This window comes from Thermobia domestica, chromosome 8 (assembly GCF_964235325.1).
Source record: "Thermobia domestica chromosome 8, izTheDome1.hap1.1, whole genome shotgun sequence".
NCBI lineage: Eukaryota > Metazoa > Arthropoda > Insecta > Zygentoma > Lepismatidae > Thermobia > Thermobia domestica.
Window position 1 is genome coordinate 10,255,011 of NC_137461.1, and position 18,627 is coordinate 10,273,637.

The 18,627-nt window shown below is 36.6% G+C and overlaps 1 protein-coding gene across 1 annotated transcript in view; it reads left to right on the top strand.

Moving 5' to 3' along the window:
* Positions 1-18,627, top strand: part of LOC145691573 (uncharacterized) — a 97,721-nt gene that overhangs the window by 76,058 nt on the left and 3,036 nt on the right. Inside the window, exons 5-8 of the mRNA XM_081766982.1 lie at positions 1,780-2,601; positions 7,997-8,035; positions 12,351-12,398; positions 18,493-18,585. Of these exons, the coding sequence (XP_081623108.1) occupies positions 1,780-2,601; positions 7,997-8,035; positions 12,351-12,398; positions 18,493-18,585 (1,002 nt within the window). The remainder of the gene's footprint in view (positions 1-1,779; positions 2,602-7,996; positions 8,036-12,350; positions 12,399-18,492; positions 18,586-18,627) is intronic.

Consider the following 18,627-nt stretch of genomic DNA (forward strand, 5'->3'; position numbering starts at 1 on the left):
TTCTATTGGGTATCTCCTAGAACTCCAGAGCAAGCTAAGCGGGAGGAAGGAAAGCTTAGAGCTCGGAAGCAAACTAGAGGCTTCTATTGGGTATCTCCTAGAACTCCAGAGCAAGCTAACCGGGAGGAAGGAAAGCCTAGAGTTCGGAAGCAAACTAGAGGCTTGTGTTGGGTTTCTCCGAGAACTCCAGAGCTAGCTAAGCGAGAGGAAGGAAAGCCTAGAGTTCGGAAGCAAACTAGAGGCTTCTATTGGGTATCTCCTAGAACTCCAGAGCAAGCTAAGCGGGAGGAAGGAAAGCTTAGAGCTCGGAAGCAAACTAGAGGCTTCTATTGGGTATCTCCTAGAACTCCAGAGCAAGCTAAGCGAGAGGAAGGAAAGCCTAGAGTTCGGAAGCAAACTAGAGGCTTCTATTGGGTATCTCCTAGAACTCCAGAGCAAGCTAAGCGAGAGGAAGGAAAGCCTAGAGTTCGGAAGCAAACTAGAGGCTTCTATTGGGTATCTCCTAGAACTCCAGAGCAAGCTAAGCGGGAGGAAGGAAAGCTTAGAGCTCGGAAGCAAACTAGAGGCTTCTATTGGGTATCTCCTAGAACTCCAGAGCAAGCTAACCGGGAGGAAGGAAAGCCTAGAGTTCGGAAGCAAACTAGAGGCTTGTGTTGGGTTTCTCCTAGATCTCCGAACAAGCTAACCGGGAGGAAGGAAAGCCTAGAGTTCCGAAGCAAACTAGAGGCTAGTGTTGGGTTTCTCCGAGAACTCCAGAGCTAGCTAGAGGAGGGATGACCAATCAAGACTGATAGTTGTGCAGGGAATCCTCTTGGTAATATAGGCACTCAGGTGAGCTGATGGCGCTACCGTTCCCTCTTCGTCATGTGACTAGTGGTATTGCCGTTGTGCTCCTGGTCTACAATCGTAGTACTCCATAGTAACATGCACGTGGTTGTTATTTATAAATAGGATCACGTGTAGAATGTTTGTAAACACAAGCTCGTAGGACATTACAATATTCTTTCTTAAAAAAATGAACACTTCAACGAACAAATTAAGACATACGTTAGCCTTCTACAAGTAAAAGTGATTACGTTTTCAGGAAAATTACTTTTAAAATAATTCTACTTATGTATGACTAAAAAGAAAAACACATGTAGCGCTCTTATATACAATCAATTTATAAGTTCTTCAATTCTCATATATTATAAGGATGTTCCACAAAGAACACAACTTTTGAAGTACCCACGATCCCTGATCTAGTAAGTTGGCAGCACTGAACGTTACACGATTTTCATCTGTTGTCTTTGTGGTTAGAAGTCACAGAGCGCCAAATAGCGCATGCTTATCATCTGATTTCTCTACGGGTAGGAATGGAGCGCTCACCACCAAGGGCGACCATCAGGGGGGGGGCAAGGTGGGGAGCTTGCCCTCCTAAGAGGAAATTGTACTTGGGAATATTGAAAACCCAATAGAATTGTTACATTAGTTACAGCAAAATATGAAATTATATTTTAAACGTCGTTTATACTTGCCCTCCCTTGGAAACAACAACATGGGCGCCCTTGCTCACCACATTTGTAATGTTTCCACTATGACAGTACGCTATTCCATCGTGAAGCGTACAGATCTTGTAAAACTTATAGTATAGTTAACAAAGTCCTGTATATTTTAGTTACATTTTTCGCTTTATATCACTACATAATCAAAAAATATATGTTAATAGATCCATTATTAATTCATATGTTTTCATTCTGATTTTTGGATCAGGAATTATGTTTACATTTTATGTTCCAGGAAAACATAAAAGGAAAACAGGAGCCGGTCCCAATGTTCTTTCAGACTTTCCCAATGGTCAAAGCAGTGGAGGCTCAAGAGAGGGAGGAGCGCCATCTGACAAAACACCACCAGCTGGAGGTAGCAGCGGTTCAGGACCTCCTGGTGCACCAGCAGCAGCCGGACCAACATCCCGAGAAGCAGCAGCTGGGACATCTCCCACTAAGAGATCTCCAATGACCGGTAGCAGTGGTTCAGATCCGTCCGGTGCAGCGCCAATAGCGACACAAAGTAATCCCATGCCAACGAAGCAAGGAACAGAGTCTCGTGTTAAAATGAGTGCCCCATTAGCAGCATCAGCGTCAGCGACAGTGGGGGACCTTATGGTTGCAATGGATAAAATAGTATCAGTGCTTGACGGGTCTGTGCCTCCACAACGGACGGTGTCTTCAGCACCAATAATGCATGATGCTGTCGCTGCAGTTATTTCACCAGCACAGGGCAATGAGACAGTTGTTGTAGGTGGAAGGAAAGGTAGCGATAATGGTACTACCATAGCAGCAGTAAGTGGAGACGGTGGCCTTGCTGTCATTACTCCAACTAATGGTACGGCGAAACCAGTTGTTGTTGGAAGCAACGGAACAACTACTATAATACATTCTGGATCAGGGGCCGCTGCTACCAAAGCGGGAGGGGACAAGGGCGCAAACGGAACAAAGGCTGCTGCAAAACCAGAAGAAAGCAAACCAGAGGGGAACAGTTCTTCACCGGCAAGTGAATCCCCAGACAAAGCTGCTGACAAGACCAAACGTTCAGGGGAAGCTAACGACACAAAAGCAGGAAGTAAGTTTATAATTCACTATATGTACTTTTGTAATTATCGAACATAGCTTTTACTTCCAATTAGTTTTCATTGTCTTTCTCGATCAGTGTCACCTCCCGTGGTGATGATGTTACTGGCGATAAAAATACTTGTGCATAGAGGTATATCTATTTATAACACATCTATGAGTAATCTTAAATTTAACTGCCATATGATATATCAATATTACACTTATAGTACAAGAATCGTACTACAGTAAAACACAAACTCTTCGGAAAGCTAGTACAGGGTGAGCCAAAAGTCACGAAGGGGTTATAACTGTGAATAACTTTTCTTAAAATTTATGATTAGTTTCCATTGATATTTCCATTGATACTTACAGACCAATGATGGGAGATTGTTTACACTTATGTACAGGGCTGGATTAACCCAGCTGGAGTTCCAGGGCTAGAAAAAATATGTGGCCCCTGCTGGCTTCGCCTAATACATTTCAGTGAAAGTACAGTAGGAAAGTGAAAGGAATATGTTTCATGTTTTTGGTCATATTTTATTTTATGATGGTGATTGTATCTTCATGATTCTTTTTAGATAGCCAATTAAGATTTTGATCAGAGTTGAGTTGAGTTGATTTTAGTTTAGCGTCCCTTTCAGCAGCAAGGCTATATGAGACGTGGACCTACTGATTAACGTGGAATCCGAACCACATGAGATTTTGATCAGAGTGGAGGCCTCTGTCCACCTAGAGGCCCGGGGCTATAACTCCCTAAGCCCCCCTTAATCCGGCCCTGCTTATGTATGTATAATCTCTGGTAGGTGCTCGTCATTATGGGCCTTACAGATACGGTCCCTTCTGTAGCACATGATTCTGAACGCACACCCCATGCATGAGTACGAATTGTATAGTGTAAAGTGAACTGTGTGGTGCGGCATCAGGTCAGAAACGATCATTAAGATATACAGTACTTATTTGAAGATGATGAAGCCAATGCAGTAACGGTGAAAGGTGATCGACATCGAAACATGATTGAGACTATTGTGCATCCTGCAGTAAAGAACATATCTGAGATATGGTTTCAACAAGATGATGCCACAGCACACACGTCAAGGGTCTCAATTGGGCTTCCGAATACCATTTTCGGCCACCGCATCATCTGTAGAAACACTGACATAAACTGATCTCCTGTTGACTGAAATCACTCTGTTTGCTTATTTTCTCATAAACTATCTGAAGAATAAAGTGTATGTGAACAAACCACAAACAACACAACAGCTCAAGGACAATATTCGTCCAGAAATAGGGCATTCGGACTAGAAATGTTGACCATTGTCAATTGAATCATGTGCCACACAGGGTCCGTATTTGTGAAGTCCATAAAGGCGGAGACCTACCAGAGAATATATTCCACACATAAGTATAAACATTCTCCCATCGTTGGTCTTTAACCCATTTAATCCCAAATTATTTTTGTTTTCATCATTTCTTAATTCCTTCTAAACTTATTGATTCTGACCTCATTTAATATATTTTGAGGACTTTAGTATTGTTGATTTTGTTGATTTTAGTTTATCATCCCTTTCAGCAGCGAGACTATGTGAGATGTGGTCCTACCGATCAACGTGGAATCCTAACCACATGAGCTTCCGCTAGGAATGGAACCCCCGCCAAAGGCCCGTACGCTAACCGTTTAGCCACAAAGGAGCTAGCATATGGACTGGTAGTAGGTCCTTATTGTAAAAAACTAAAATCCACAACAAATAATCCCCAGACAAAAATTGATAAAAATAAATTGTTCCCATTTGGGAACAGTGGGATTAAAAGGGTTAAGTCTGCGAAATATCAATGGAAATTAATGATAAATAGAAAAAGTTATTCGCAGTTATAACACCTTCGTGACTTTCGGCCCACCCTGTATTTTCGTAAATAAATACATTAATAAAAGTAAAATAAACGGTTGCAAAAGTATGAAAAGTAAAAATCATTCAATATATCTTATTCACATAATAGCTTGGTAATATATTGACAATATAGAATATTTCATTTACTATTATTTTCTATGTACAAAGTACTAATCACTTTTTTCCTTTTAAAAAAGTATTATCTTTCATTTTCCCCAAGAATTTCGTATTATGTAAGAGAAGCGGAGACAGTACAGCTGAATTCTTCTAAGTTTCCCTTAATTTTAGTCATAAAATACTAGTTGCATCAATTATCCAATATATTTCAATCAAAAATTTTCTGCAAACTCAAACTATTAGTTAACTCAGTATGATGTGCTTGTTGCGTAGAAAATACGAAAACTTGATTTCGTTGCCGTTTAAAAATTTTGTGGCCCCTGTTCCAAGATCAAATATAATTCAATCAAAAATTTTCTTCAAACTCAAACTATTAGTTAACTCAGTATGATGTACTTGTTGCGTAGAAAATACGAAAACTTGATTTAGTTGTCGTTCAAACATTTTGTGGCCCCCTGTTCCAAGATCCAATATATTTCAATCAAAAATTTTCTGCAAACTCAAACTATTAGTTAACTCAGTACGATGTGCTTATTGCGTAGAAAATACGAAAACTTAATTTAATTGCCGTTCAAACATTTTGTTGCCCCTGTTCCAAGATCCAATATATTTCAATCAAAAATTTTATTCAAACCCAAACTATTAGTTAACTCAGTATGATGTGCTTATTGCGTAGAAAATACGAAAAGCTGATTTAGGAACCGTTGAAAAATTTTGTGGCCCCTGTTCCAAGATCAAATATATTTCAATCAAAAATTTTATTCAAACTCAAACTATTAGTTAACTCAGTATGATGTGCTTATTGCGTAGAAAATACGAAAACTTGATTTAATTGCCGTTCAAAAATTTTGTGGCCCCTGTTCCAAGATCCAATATATTTCAATCAAAAAATGTCTTCAAACTCAAACTATTAGTTAACTCAGTATGATGTGCTTGTTGCGTAGAAAATACGAAAACTTGATTTAGTTGCCGTTGAAAAATTTTGTGGCCCCTGTTCCAAGATTCAATATATTTCAATCAAAAATTTTATTCAAACCCAAACTATTAGTTAACTCAGTATGATGTGCTTATTGCGTAGAAAATACGAAAAGTTGATTTAGGAACCGTTGAAAAATTTTGTGGCCCTTGTTCCAAGATCCAATATATTTCAATCAAAAATTTTTTGCAAACTCAAACTATTAGTTAACTCAGTATGATGTGCTTATTGCGTAGAAAACACGAAAACTTAATTTAATTGCCGTTCAAAAATTTTGTGGACCCTGTTCCAAGATCCAATATATTTCAATCAAAACTTTTCTTCAAACTCAAACTATTAGTTAACTCAGTATGATGTGCTTATTGCGTAGAAAATACGAAAACTTGATTTAGTGGCCATTCAAAAATTTTATGGCCCCTGTTCCAAGATCCAATATATTTCAATAAAAAATTTTATTCAAACCCAAACTATTAGTAAACTCCGTATGATGTGTTTATTGCGTAGAAAATACGAAAAGTTGATTTAGGAACCGCTGAAAAATTTTGTGGTCCCTGTTCCAAGATCCAATATATTTCAATCAAAAATATTCTTCAAACTCAAACTATTAGTTAACTCAGTATAATGTGTTTGTTGCGTAGAAAATACGAAAATTTGATTTAGTTGCCGTTCAAAAATTTTTGGGCCCCTGTTCCAAGATCCAATATATTTCAATCAAAAATTTTCTTGTACGCCTTATATGTGGAGAACTACATATAATGTAGCCAAACCCAAAGTATCACTTAATTCAGTATGATGTGCTTATTCCGTAGAAATAAGAAAGCTCGATTTCCGGGCCGTTCAAAAATTTTGTGGCCCCTGATCCAAAAACGAATTATTGGCCAATATCGCAATTTTTTGTTGCATTGTTGGATCATTCCTAAAATTCTCTTTTTTTAAAAAAATTTATTTTATAGAAATTTTTGTTTTTATAAAAATATTGAGTACATATAAGTCAATTGTTAACATTTCATTGTGGTAAGTGGTAAGTTACATTTCATTATTTCCTTTCACTTATAAAAAGCAAGCAAAATTAAAATGATAAATTTTGTCTCATTTTTAGTATGAGATTCTTTTAAGGACGAAAATTAATGTAAAAAGGACAGACTAAAAAATATATATCATATTTTTGTCATGTAAAGAATATGATAAAGTGCTAACATATAATAAACTTCGTCACAGATGCATTTTTACGAAAATTTAGTTTCTTCTATCTATAATTCTATTAGCACAACACGGTGACGAAAGAGCTCCATGAACCTGAAAATTAACGGTAATTTTAAAATGAGTTCCAGAATACACGATGATTTCACTTTATTTTCGTTCTACATCAATATTTTATTACTTACAATTTCGGTGAATTTATTTACCGCACTACCTTCCTCACAGCACTACTAATGAATTTATTTCACTGTTCTATGTCTCTCGCTGTTGGTACTTTTCGTCTAATTGTTTAATTACTGTTAAATAAATGATTTATTTCAGAAAGTTGACTAAATAAAAAAAAAAAAAACGGGAAACTTTGAAAGTTGTGTTGGCAACAGTGGGAGCTTGGTAACACTGAATAACGTACACCAGCCTGTCAACAACACTATACCATTATCATGAATGCTTGGAGTGGTGCACAACGTGCTTTCGCGATCAAAACGTTTTACAAGGACAATGACACTGTGGAGAGGACACGTAGAGAATTCCGCCGTCATTTTAATTTAGAACGTCACGGGCACAAGACAATCCTATGGAACTACGCCAGCGACCAGTGCACAGCAACAAAGTTACTGTGTGGTGTGTTATGTAATCATACGAGGTGACTGGCCCTTATTGTTTTGAGGACGAGAATGGCCATGCGATTACAGTCACATCGAAGCGTTACGTCACCATGCTTGAAACCTTCGTTGTGCAACAACTACAGGGATTTCCACACTTTATTAACACAGCTTGGTTTCAACAAGATGGATCAAAGTCCCACACAGCACGAATGTTGATGGTTTCTGTACGTCAATTGTTTGGGTAACCATTTCTAAAAATGGTGACATTCAATGGCCTCCCAGATCCCCTAACTTGTCAGCTTATTATTTATCTTTTTTTGTAAAATGCCGTTATTTTTAATTTTAAATGAGGTTTAATTTTTTTAAAAATTTTGTTTCCATGAAATTACTTAATTTTCAAAATTTCCCCGTTTGTTTGAATCACTCTGTATAAGCATGTTTTCAATTCGATTATTTTCGTTATTACGTCGATGTATCATTTTTTCTGTAAGAGACATTTAAAAAATATAAATAATCGTGTTATGCTAAGCATGTCTTCATTTATTACATTAATTAATTTCATAATTGTATACATTTTTCTTATTAACTATCTTATGCTTTTAATAAATGCATACATTTCAGATAACTCCAGATCAATTAATATGGACATGGTGAAGCCAGGTAAGCTCCTAATAATCGTAATTTTAGTGCAAAATCAGGATTTAATTTAGTATTTTAGGAAAGGTTAATCTAACATAAAGCCTGTTACAAACAGAGGGAATATATTTTTCTTAAGTGAAAGGGAAGTGAAAAATAAATAAAATAAGCACATAAAATGGGTATCACACAAATCCATATTTCTTGTCTTGCAACGCCAAGTAACAAAAAACAATCTACTTACAGATTCCTGTAATTCTTGAATGTCCTTTGGCGTTGGAGACCCGGGTTCGATTCCCAGCAGGAGCTCATGTGGTTCGGATTCCATGTTAATCAGTAGGTCACCGTCCCATATAGTCTCGCTGCTGAAAGGGACGTTAAACTCAAAATCAACTCAACTCAAATTCTGAATTTCCTTTAAGCGTCCACGCTTTCGACTCTCCCGTGAAGTCCTGGTCACGGAGATTAAAAACGGGAAGAAAAAGAAGAGAAACATCAAGGAATAAAAATGGAACGGACTTACCAAGGGAAGAGCTCTGTTGTACGGAAACACGTTATCAAGTACGTCAGCGCTTAATGGATGAAGAGGATGCAAACTAAAATATGACGGAGTCAATTTGTGCGCCTTTATTGTTCCTTGTTGGAAGGTTGCCAACTTATGCTATTATTGTTATTGTCACGCCAATGCTGTGAATTGATGTTTCCAACCCTATTCTCTTGCTCTCATAACTGCGTGTTTCCACTTTTATCACTAGTATATCGACTTCAACCTTCCAACAAAGAACAAGAAAGGCGCACAAATTCACTCTGCCATATTTTGGTTTGCATTTTCTTCATTAGTTGAACGCTGACGTACCTGACAACGTGTTTCCGCAGAGCACAGCTCCTCCCTTTGTAAGTCCGTTCCATTTTTATTCCTTGAAATTCTATTCTATTTCTTCCTGTTTTAACCTCCGTGACCAAGACTCCAGGGGAGAGTCGAAAGCTTGGAAGCTTAAAGGAAATTCATGAATTACAGGAATCTATAAGTAGAATGATTGTTAGAATTCCTCAGCGTGGTTTTACCTTGTCTGAAGTTGACAAAAAACAGTTATCATCTGTTGTTTTAAATTTCGTTCAAATGTTATAAATTAAACTTTCATTACAGGAAAGTATAACGTTAACTATACCTTCAATAACACAATTAGTATGCAAAAGCAATAAAAGAGAAATAACACAGTTTATTCTCTGTATGTGTATGTAAATGCAATTTCTTTGATAATTTATCTGAAATTCATGAACTTGGAACACGAAAATGAATTGAGATTGTTTTAAAAGTTTTAAAGAGAACTGAGACACTGAAGATTATAAAATTTCACTTTGAAAATTGTGTAATCCACTTGAGTAATGTTTTAAAATACTGGCTTTTTATTATATACAGTAGATCATTGACTATTGGGTCTATTGTGGCAGGTCAGATAACAAAAAACTCGGACTTCTGTAATTGCTCACTTCTTCCATAACCATAACATTAAAAACAAATTTTGTATACCAGAACTCACTGTTATCCATCTCTTCTTAGTAGACCTACAAGCCTCTACTTCATGAAGATTGTTTTAAAACTTTTTACAGAAAAGATAAGAACAATAATAAAATTATTGAACACATTTTAAGATAAATTCTATAATATTTAACTTAATTGCTGGAAACATAAAATGCTGTACATTGTGCAATATTTTTACACAATTAAAAAGATGCAAAAAAGCATTAACGTAAAATGTAGGCTGAATTCTTAAATAAATGATTTAAACTTGTTTTATAGGTCATAAATAAGTGATTGCATAAATGTAAAAAGGTAGTCCTAATTGAGGCCTAAAAAGGTACTAGAGACTTAAAAAAATAGGAGCGCTTTACCGTGACAAAGTCGCGTTCTTATGGAGGTATTACAAGTTGATTGGATCGATAAAAAGAATATCCCTCATTTTACTACAGATATCCTTCTTTCTCTTTTTGGAACTATGGCGGATAGTCCAGAGGTCGTTATTCAAGAATTATAGAAGTATTGTATTTGCACTTTGATAAGATTTTAATGTTACGTTTATTTATTTATTTATTTATTCAATAAAAGTGAACTTAAAAAAATTCTCTTTCCGTGTTGTCTTTCGATGGATGCGCAAGATAATGTGTATGATCTTAGCTTGCGCTAAATTATAATTTCATCTATCCTTATTTATCTTATGTGCTATACATTGTTTCTAAGCTCTTCATTATGTCTTTGCAATAAGCTTTTAATTAGCCATCTCCTTATTATAGTTTTTGAGATACGTGGACGCCTTCAGTTTTTTTAATTGATTTTCCATCCACTTTAATGTTTGTGTTTCGTGATTTTTTTATTTTTACTATGTTCCATCCATTTTAGGACGATTTCTTTTTTGAATGTAGAATCTACATAGTCTGTTGTACATTTAACCTGAATTTCAGCCCTATCCGTTTGTAGTTTTCGAGATAAGTGGAGGAATTATTTGCTTTCAATTGATTTTCCATTGATTTTAATGTTAATGTTTCCTGCTGGGTTTTTTTTTCTATGTTCCATCCATTTTAGGACAATTTGCTTTTAGAATATAGAATCTACATAGTCTCTTCTGCATTTGACCTGAATTTTAGCCATCTCTTCCAAAGTCTGCAGCCAGAAACCCGCAGGTACTAAATATGGTGAGTAGAGAGGCGGATTTCTGGCTCTTCACCAAGACCAAAAAGGCCCCAAAGGTAACCGTGTTGTCACCGTAAAAGACACCCAAACCAACGAGACGGCTGAACTTCGGAACATATCAAAACAGAACTTTCAGCGTTGTTTTCAGCGATGACAGGAGCCCTGGAACGTATCAAAACAGAACTTTCAGCGTTGTTTCCAGCGTTGATAAAAGCGCTGGAACATATCAAAACAGAACTTTCAGCGTTGTTTCCAGGGATGACAGGAGCGCTGGAACATATCAAAACAGAACTTTCAGCATTGTTTCCAGCGATGACAGAAGCGCTGGGACATATGAAAACAGAACATTCAGCGTTGTTTCCAGCTATGGCAGGAGCGCTGGAACATATCAAAACAGAACTTTCAGCGTTGTTTCCAGCGATGATAGGAGCGCTGGAACATATCAAAACAGAACTTTCAGCGTTGTTTCCAGCGATGATAGGAGCGCTGGAACATATCAAAACAGAACTTTCAGCGTTGTTTCCAGCGATGATAGGAGCGCTGGAACATATCAGAACTTTCAGCGTTGTTTCCAGCGATGATAGGAGCGCTGGAACATATCAAAACAGAACTTTCAGCGTTGTTTCCAGGGATGACAGGAGCGCTGGAACATATCAAAACAGAACTTTCAGCGTTGTTTCCAGCGATGATAGGAGCGCTGGAACATATCAAAACAGAACTTTCAGCGTTGTTTCCAGCGATGATAGGAGCGCTGGAATATATCAGAACTTTCAGCGTTGTTTCCAGCGATGATAGGAGCGCTGGAACATATCAAAACAGAACTTTCAGCGTTGTTTCCAGGGATGACAGGAGCGCTGGAACATATCAAAACAGAACTTTCAGCATTGTTTCCAGCGATGACAGAAGCGCTGGAACATATGAAAACAGAACATTCAGCGTTGTTTCCAGCGATGATAGGATCGCTGGAACATATCAAAACAGAACTTTCAGCGTTGTTTCTAGCGATGGCAGGAGCGCTGGAACATATCAAAACAGAACTTTCAGCGTTGTTTCCAGCGGTGACAGAAGCGCTAGATCAAGTGTGTGTTTTGAAAGAGCCTATTTTACAGGCAATTAAGGGAATATGTATCTATATTGTGGTAATAAATAGTTACAACGAAATTCCGGGAACTTTTTGACTTCCCCTGGTATTGTGTTATCACATGTTCAAATAGGTACGAAATATGTGTTTATATTTATTTTAAATTAGCAAAATTACAAAATTTTGAATTTAATGATGTAAATGTTTTGTATTTAAATGTTTTGAACCAAGTAAGGGTAAATGTCTTTAATTCAGGTGTCTTTGAGCGACAGAAATGTTACGAATTTCAAAAAAAGTGTATTAACCTTTTGACGTATGGTGGCATCAAGTTATGACAGATAATTGGCTAGAAATATTAACGGTTTTGAATGCAAAACGTTCCATTCTTGCTTGAAAACAGTATAGATGCCACGATTAACCCTTAGTACTCTCGGAAAGCCATAGTGATTTTCTTTTTTTACATCTTGAATTATGCAGTTAACTTATAAATAATTTGTACGGTTTAGTAAGAGTACAGAGGAAGATAATAAACAGATTTGTTTTCTTTTAATTTGGAATAAATATTACAGGAGCAGACGAGGAAGAGCAGATGGAAGATGATGGTGAGACGACATCAGGTAAGTTACTTTTTAAAGTAAGTCTTTCCGAAAGTTCGACTGGTTTTCATAGTTAGTATCTATCTAGAGCTAAGATGAATTTTCACCTTTTCAAATGAAAATCAATTAAAAAATAGTTTAACAGGTCGAATAAACCAAAATATTAAAAGTTCCATACGTTTGAAAGAGAGAAAAACATAATTCCACATTAAACCTCAGTGTATTAAAGATAAAATATTGGAGTTATATTTGAAAAAATTTTAATTTAAGTGTATAAGATATCGATTACCAGTATGTGGCAGTTACTTTCCTACATTTTTTGGTGTACTTCTTTTACAATATTCACACAAAAATTCAATCAAGTTTATAAAGAAATGTTCAAATTTTGCCCACGAATAGAGACTAATTGAATCAACAATTAGAGAATAAGCCTCATTATAATTATTTGGTTTCATTTATTACAGAAAGAGCTTTATTTCAAACGTCAGCTTCCAGGTTTTTAGACTTTCAAATTATGCTGTACATAAATGTCGGAAATCTTATAGAACGGCTATGTTCGTCCGTTCGTCAGAAATCTCATAGAACGGCTATATTCGACCCTTCGTCAGAACTGTCAGAACGGCTATTTTCGTCCGTTCGTCAGAAGTCTTATAGACGGCTATGTTTGTCCTTCGTCAGAAGTCTCGTAGAACGGCTATGTTCGTCCTTTCGTCAGAAGTCTCATAGAACGGCTATATTCGACCGGTCGTTTGTTGACAAGGTATCAGAGCAAAAACGAAAAGAGTTATCGAGAAGCGACTTCTTTTTTCGCAATTTATTCGGCAACTAAAGAATAGGTTCTATTTCCTCCCTTAACTCTCTTTTCAAATCGAGTGTGGTAGAAATCAACTATTTTCGGTTTCAACTTTTATCGGCATAGAACAAAAACTGTAACATATAGCGACAAATGTTTTTTTTAACAATTCTACGGAAACCGGAAAAGGATGCAATTAACTAGTACTTCCGGTTTCAATATTGATTTTGAATAGAAGAAAGACGAAAATAGATATCAAGAAGCGATTTCTCGTCTCAGAGAGAGGTCTCGTCTTCTCTGATAATCCTCTATTCAAATCAGCTGCAAACAGAGGAACGTCTATTCATCACGTTCCTCATCTAACTTCTTCGTCTTTAATTAATAATATGTTGTTTTGATGGCGTCCTGCAATTGTAGGTCTTTTACCACTTCTTATTTTCCTTCCGCTGTACCTTTTATCAAACCCATCATGATACTGTTTCTTCTCAGACAATATCCCAATCAATTTCTCTTCTTTCGTGTCATTACGTGAAAAATTTCTTTTCTTTCTTAATGCTAACTAACTAACTCTATGGCCTATGGAACCCGAAGGTTCAATACCACGTTCACAAAAGCTCTCCACTGACCTCTATCCTTAGCCAAATAGATCCAGTTTCTACTTTGTATTCCTATTTCTGCGAGATCCATCTTAATATTGTCCTCCCATCTGTACCTAGGTCTTCCTAATGGTCGTTTTCCGATTTGATTTCCAGTTAAAACTTCGAAAGTGTTCCTGCTTATTTTCGCTCTGGTTACATGACCTGTTCATTTGAGCCTCCTAGACAATGAATGACCCTAACAACGTTTGGTAAACGGTATAAATTAGGTAGTTCCTCGTTATGAAGTTTGCGCCATTCCCCATTCCCGTCCCTCTTGGGCCCGAATATTCGTCTAAGCCTACGGTTACAGTGCATCTGATTTTTCACTCTGGCGATTACGGCCGATTGGTCGGCAGACCGCGTCAGCCGACTGCTTGGTCACACTGCAACCGATCCGTCATCAGTCTGTCTTCTTATGGGATACAGTATGGGCGAGGAATTGCTGCTATTAGAAAATCCTGTGTTAAAAATATTACTTTTAGAGGAAGATAGGAGCGAATGTATAAATACTATTTTTTAAGAAAGAGAGAAATATGGCGAGTTTCACATGCTACTTCCAAAGTTGGTGGATCAGTCACAGAAGTTTTTTCAGTACTTCAGAATGGAACAGGATACATTTCGGCACATCTTACAGAAGATCCGAGGACGCATAGACAAGCAAAGTAATTTTCGAAAATGTATATCAGCAGAAGAACAGCTTGCTGTAACATGTAAATGGGAGTCTCAATACTTGCGATGAGTTGTAAACCACCCGCTAGTCTGGCGTAGCCTGACGACAAAAACAAAATAATTTGTTTTCGATCGGTGGTCGGTAGAAGTCGGCCGTAGTCGCCAGACCATGTGGGCGCCAATATGACCACGTACACTTCCTTCAATACATTTGTTTATTTCACCGATTTCTTCAAAGTATGGCAGAGTAAAAAATCGGTGAAAGTCGGATCCACTATGGCCATAGGCTAAGGATCTTGTTCTCAAATTCTTTCAGTCTACGTTCTTCCCTCAAAGTAAGTGACCACACTTCGCAAACATACAGAACAATAGGCATGACTAACACATTCTTGGTTCATTTTTCCTTTAGGCCAGCTTTCTTTTTCTAAAAAAATCTCCAGTAGTTGAAAATATAATTTGTTTAATGTTCATGTTTCTTCTGTCCCTAGAGTATAATAATCCACGAAGCTTTGTGATTCTAGAATGAGAAAATAAACTTTTTTTTTTGTTTTAGTTTTACATATTCATTACATGTCCTTACTAATATGTCTTCACAGATATCGAAAACTATTAACCTGTTTTATTCTCTTTCCTTCTGCTTCTATGTTTGTCACCGATTGTTTCGTTTGATCAATCATTGTTTTGTTTTTTAAACAACTAACTGGTTCATATTATCTTCGCCATCCTAATAACTGAAATTAGAAATACAAATCAGTAAACAAGGCTACGTTTATTTTTAAAAATAATAACTGTGTAACAGTTTTGCTAAGTAACTGAAGATATTGGTTTCATCAGACATTGTCTCAGAATTCACCAACTAACTGAACATATTGGCTTCATCAGATACAGTCTCAGAACTCAACAACTAACTGAACATATTGGTTTCATCAGATACAGTCTCAGAACTCAACAACTAACTGAACATATTGGCTTCATCAGACACTGTCTCAGAAATCGCCAACTAACTGAACATATTGACTTTATCAGACACAGTCTCAGAAATCGCCAACTAACTGATCATATTGGCTTCGTCAGACACAGTCTCAGAAATCGCCAACTAACTGAACATATTGGCTTCGTCAGACACAGTCTCAGAAATCGCCAACTAACTGAACATATTGGCTTCGTCAGATACTGGTATGCATATGACAGTGTCTGATAAAGCCACTATGTTCAGTTAGTTGGCGAAACTCTTACACAGTTATTGCTTTTCAAAAAATAAACGTGGCCTTGTTCAATAATTGTATTTCTAGTTTAAGATTTTTAAACGTAGGATCAATATTAACAGACGAAAATCATATTCACGAAGAAATTAAATGTCGACTAAAAGCAGGGAATTCGTGTTACTATTCGGTTCAAAATCTCTTGTCGTCGCGAATTCTGTCGAGGAATTTGAAGCTTAAAATATATAAAACGATAATCATGCCTGTTGTTCTGTATGGTTGTGAAACATGGTCGCTTACTCTGAGGGAAGAACATAGACTGAAAGTATTTGAGAACAGGATCCTGAGAAGAATATTCGGACCCAAGAGGAACGAGAATGGGGAATGGCGGAAGCTTCATAACGAGGAACTACATAGTTTATACGGTTTACCCAACATTGTTAGGGTCGTCAAGTCTAGGAGGCTTAGGTGGGCAGGTCACGTAGCTAGAATGGAAGAAAGTAGAAACGCTTTCAAAGTCTTGACTGGTAGACCCATAGGAAAACGACCATTAGGAAGACCTAGGCGCAGATGGGAGGACAATATTAAGATGGATCTCGCAGAGATAGGAATACAAAGTAGAAACTGGATGCAATTAGCTAAGGATAGAAGTCAGTGGAGAGCTTTTGTGAACGCGGCACTGAATCTCCGGGTTCCATAGGCCATAGAGTTAGTTAGTTAGTTATTTATTTTCATCTCATGTTGGTCGTAGGTTTTTCTTAAAGCTTTCGAACGTCTTATTTAAACTCCCAATCATTTTTAATTTTATTAGTTATATAAGCATTTTTAAAATCTTTTTCAGTTTTTGGAACACTAACTGTTAAATTTAAAATCCTACAGCATAGAAACAAAAATGTGTTTATTTTATTATTAATTAATTAATTTATTTATTTATTTTATTATATGTTTATTTTATTATCGATTTATTGCACAACTAATGACAAATTACTTTGTAGTTTTGTTCATAAAGAAACATTACCTGCGGAACTGGAACAACCTGACTCTCAAATAACTCAAAATAGTTACTATTACCTAATCGAAAAAATGAAATGAAATCTTTAATTTTACGTCCCATGGTTATGCCGGTTAGGCTAAAGGAGACCGTGATTATGAGAAATGAATGAAATGATGGAATGAAGAAAATGGGAAGAAACGAGAGAATCCCTAGAAAACACATGTACACGGTGTTTGTCCACCACAAAGTTTACTTGGTGACATCGAACCAGGGACCCCATGGATTGTTACCTTATCGAATGGATTGATACAAATAAACTTTTCTATAAAGCGTGGATTGTAGTTTCGTAACTATCTCTCAGCACACGAGTGGTTCTGTCGCGACACATCATTTAAAATGGCTGATTTATATTGTCGTTCTGTAAATTGTGCAATAAAAAAATAAGGGAAATGTGGTATCATCAATCAGCGATTGCTCTTTAAAAGTCATTCGAAACAAACTTTCCTTGCTATCAGAATAAATGTAAAATAAAAGGTAAACTTGAAGTTTGAAGGACCTTATGTATTAAAACTTAAAAATGCTATGAAATGGATTATTAACATGTTCGGACATGATAATTAGCCTACAGTTCTGAAAGATATCCCATAGCGATGCTATAGTTACGTCACAATATACAGAGTGCATAAAAAAGGACTTTATAACTTGAAATCTCATATTTATTTATTTATTTAGCTTACGGACATGGTTTAGTGTCATTTTGTAGCAAAATACATCAACTTTTTTTTTTATATATATATATACCTTATACTTAAAAGGTTCAATCTGGATTTCATTACTGATACGGTATACATTCCATCTGAAATCGATTTCTTGCCAAACAAAATTTCCTTACGAACAACTCTATCAGTGTCTTTTAATTCTTGCACCATTTGTAATTTTGTATAGTTTGATATGCAACTGTTTTCTCAACACATGCCTAACTGTCATGTGTGAGACGCCCAGATGTCGAGAAGCACGCCGGGTTGATTTTGTAGGTCTGTTCACAAAGCTTTGTCCCACTTGCTCTACAACGTCTTCAGAGGTACGGAGACGACCGGAAGATTTGTTGTGTCTTACCGAACATCCAGTTTCAATTAAAACCCTTATGCCACTCATAAATAGTAGGCCTACTGGCAGGATCTTTACCATACTTTGAGCTGAACATAAGTTTGAGCTGAACGTAACATGCTCAAATATTTTACCTGGGTCCGCGGTGGCTCAGTGGTAGAGCGTTCACCTCTAGTGCATGGGGTCTCGGGTTCAAACCCTGCTCCCGCCAAGTGAACTTTGTGATGGACAAACACCGTGTAGGTGGGTTTTCTCGGGGTTCTCCCGTTTCCTCTCGCTTTCTTCATTCCACCATTTCATTCATTTCTCATAATCATCGTCTCCTTTAGCCTAACCGGCATAACTGTGGGACGTAAAATTCAAAGATTTCATTTCATTTTTCAAAAATTTTACCAATCCATTTCACAATTTTTTTTTTTTTTTTTTTTTTTAGACAGTGCTCTCCATATCTAATTTTTCTATTGCTCTTACACACTTTGAAAATGTGAGAAATTCGTGTCAAATATCTGTTAAGCATACTGTGGAAAAATAAACTATAAGAAGGAACACGAAAAGCAGAAATTGGAAAACTAATGTGTCAAAAATTTAGAAATATTTCCTTATTTATATCCATGAGTTGCCTTCTGATTAGTACGATTAGCTATTATAGACAATTTCACATGAGTGATTTCCTTTAAATTTTGTTACTTGAATACTTCTTATGTTTCCGCAGCATTAGGCGACAAAGAGGTTCCTGCACTTTTGAAATTACTTCACAAAGAAATAGAGGGTCTACGAAACGAAGAAGATGAAGACGAAGACACGTGTAAGTCCTAATACGTTATAAACATATGCTAGTATGTAACCT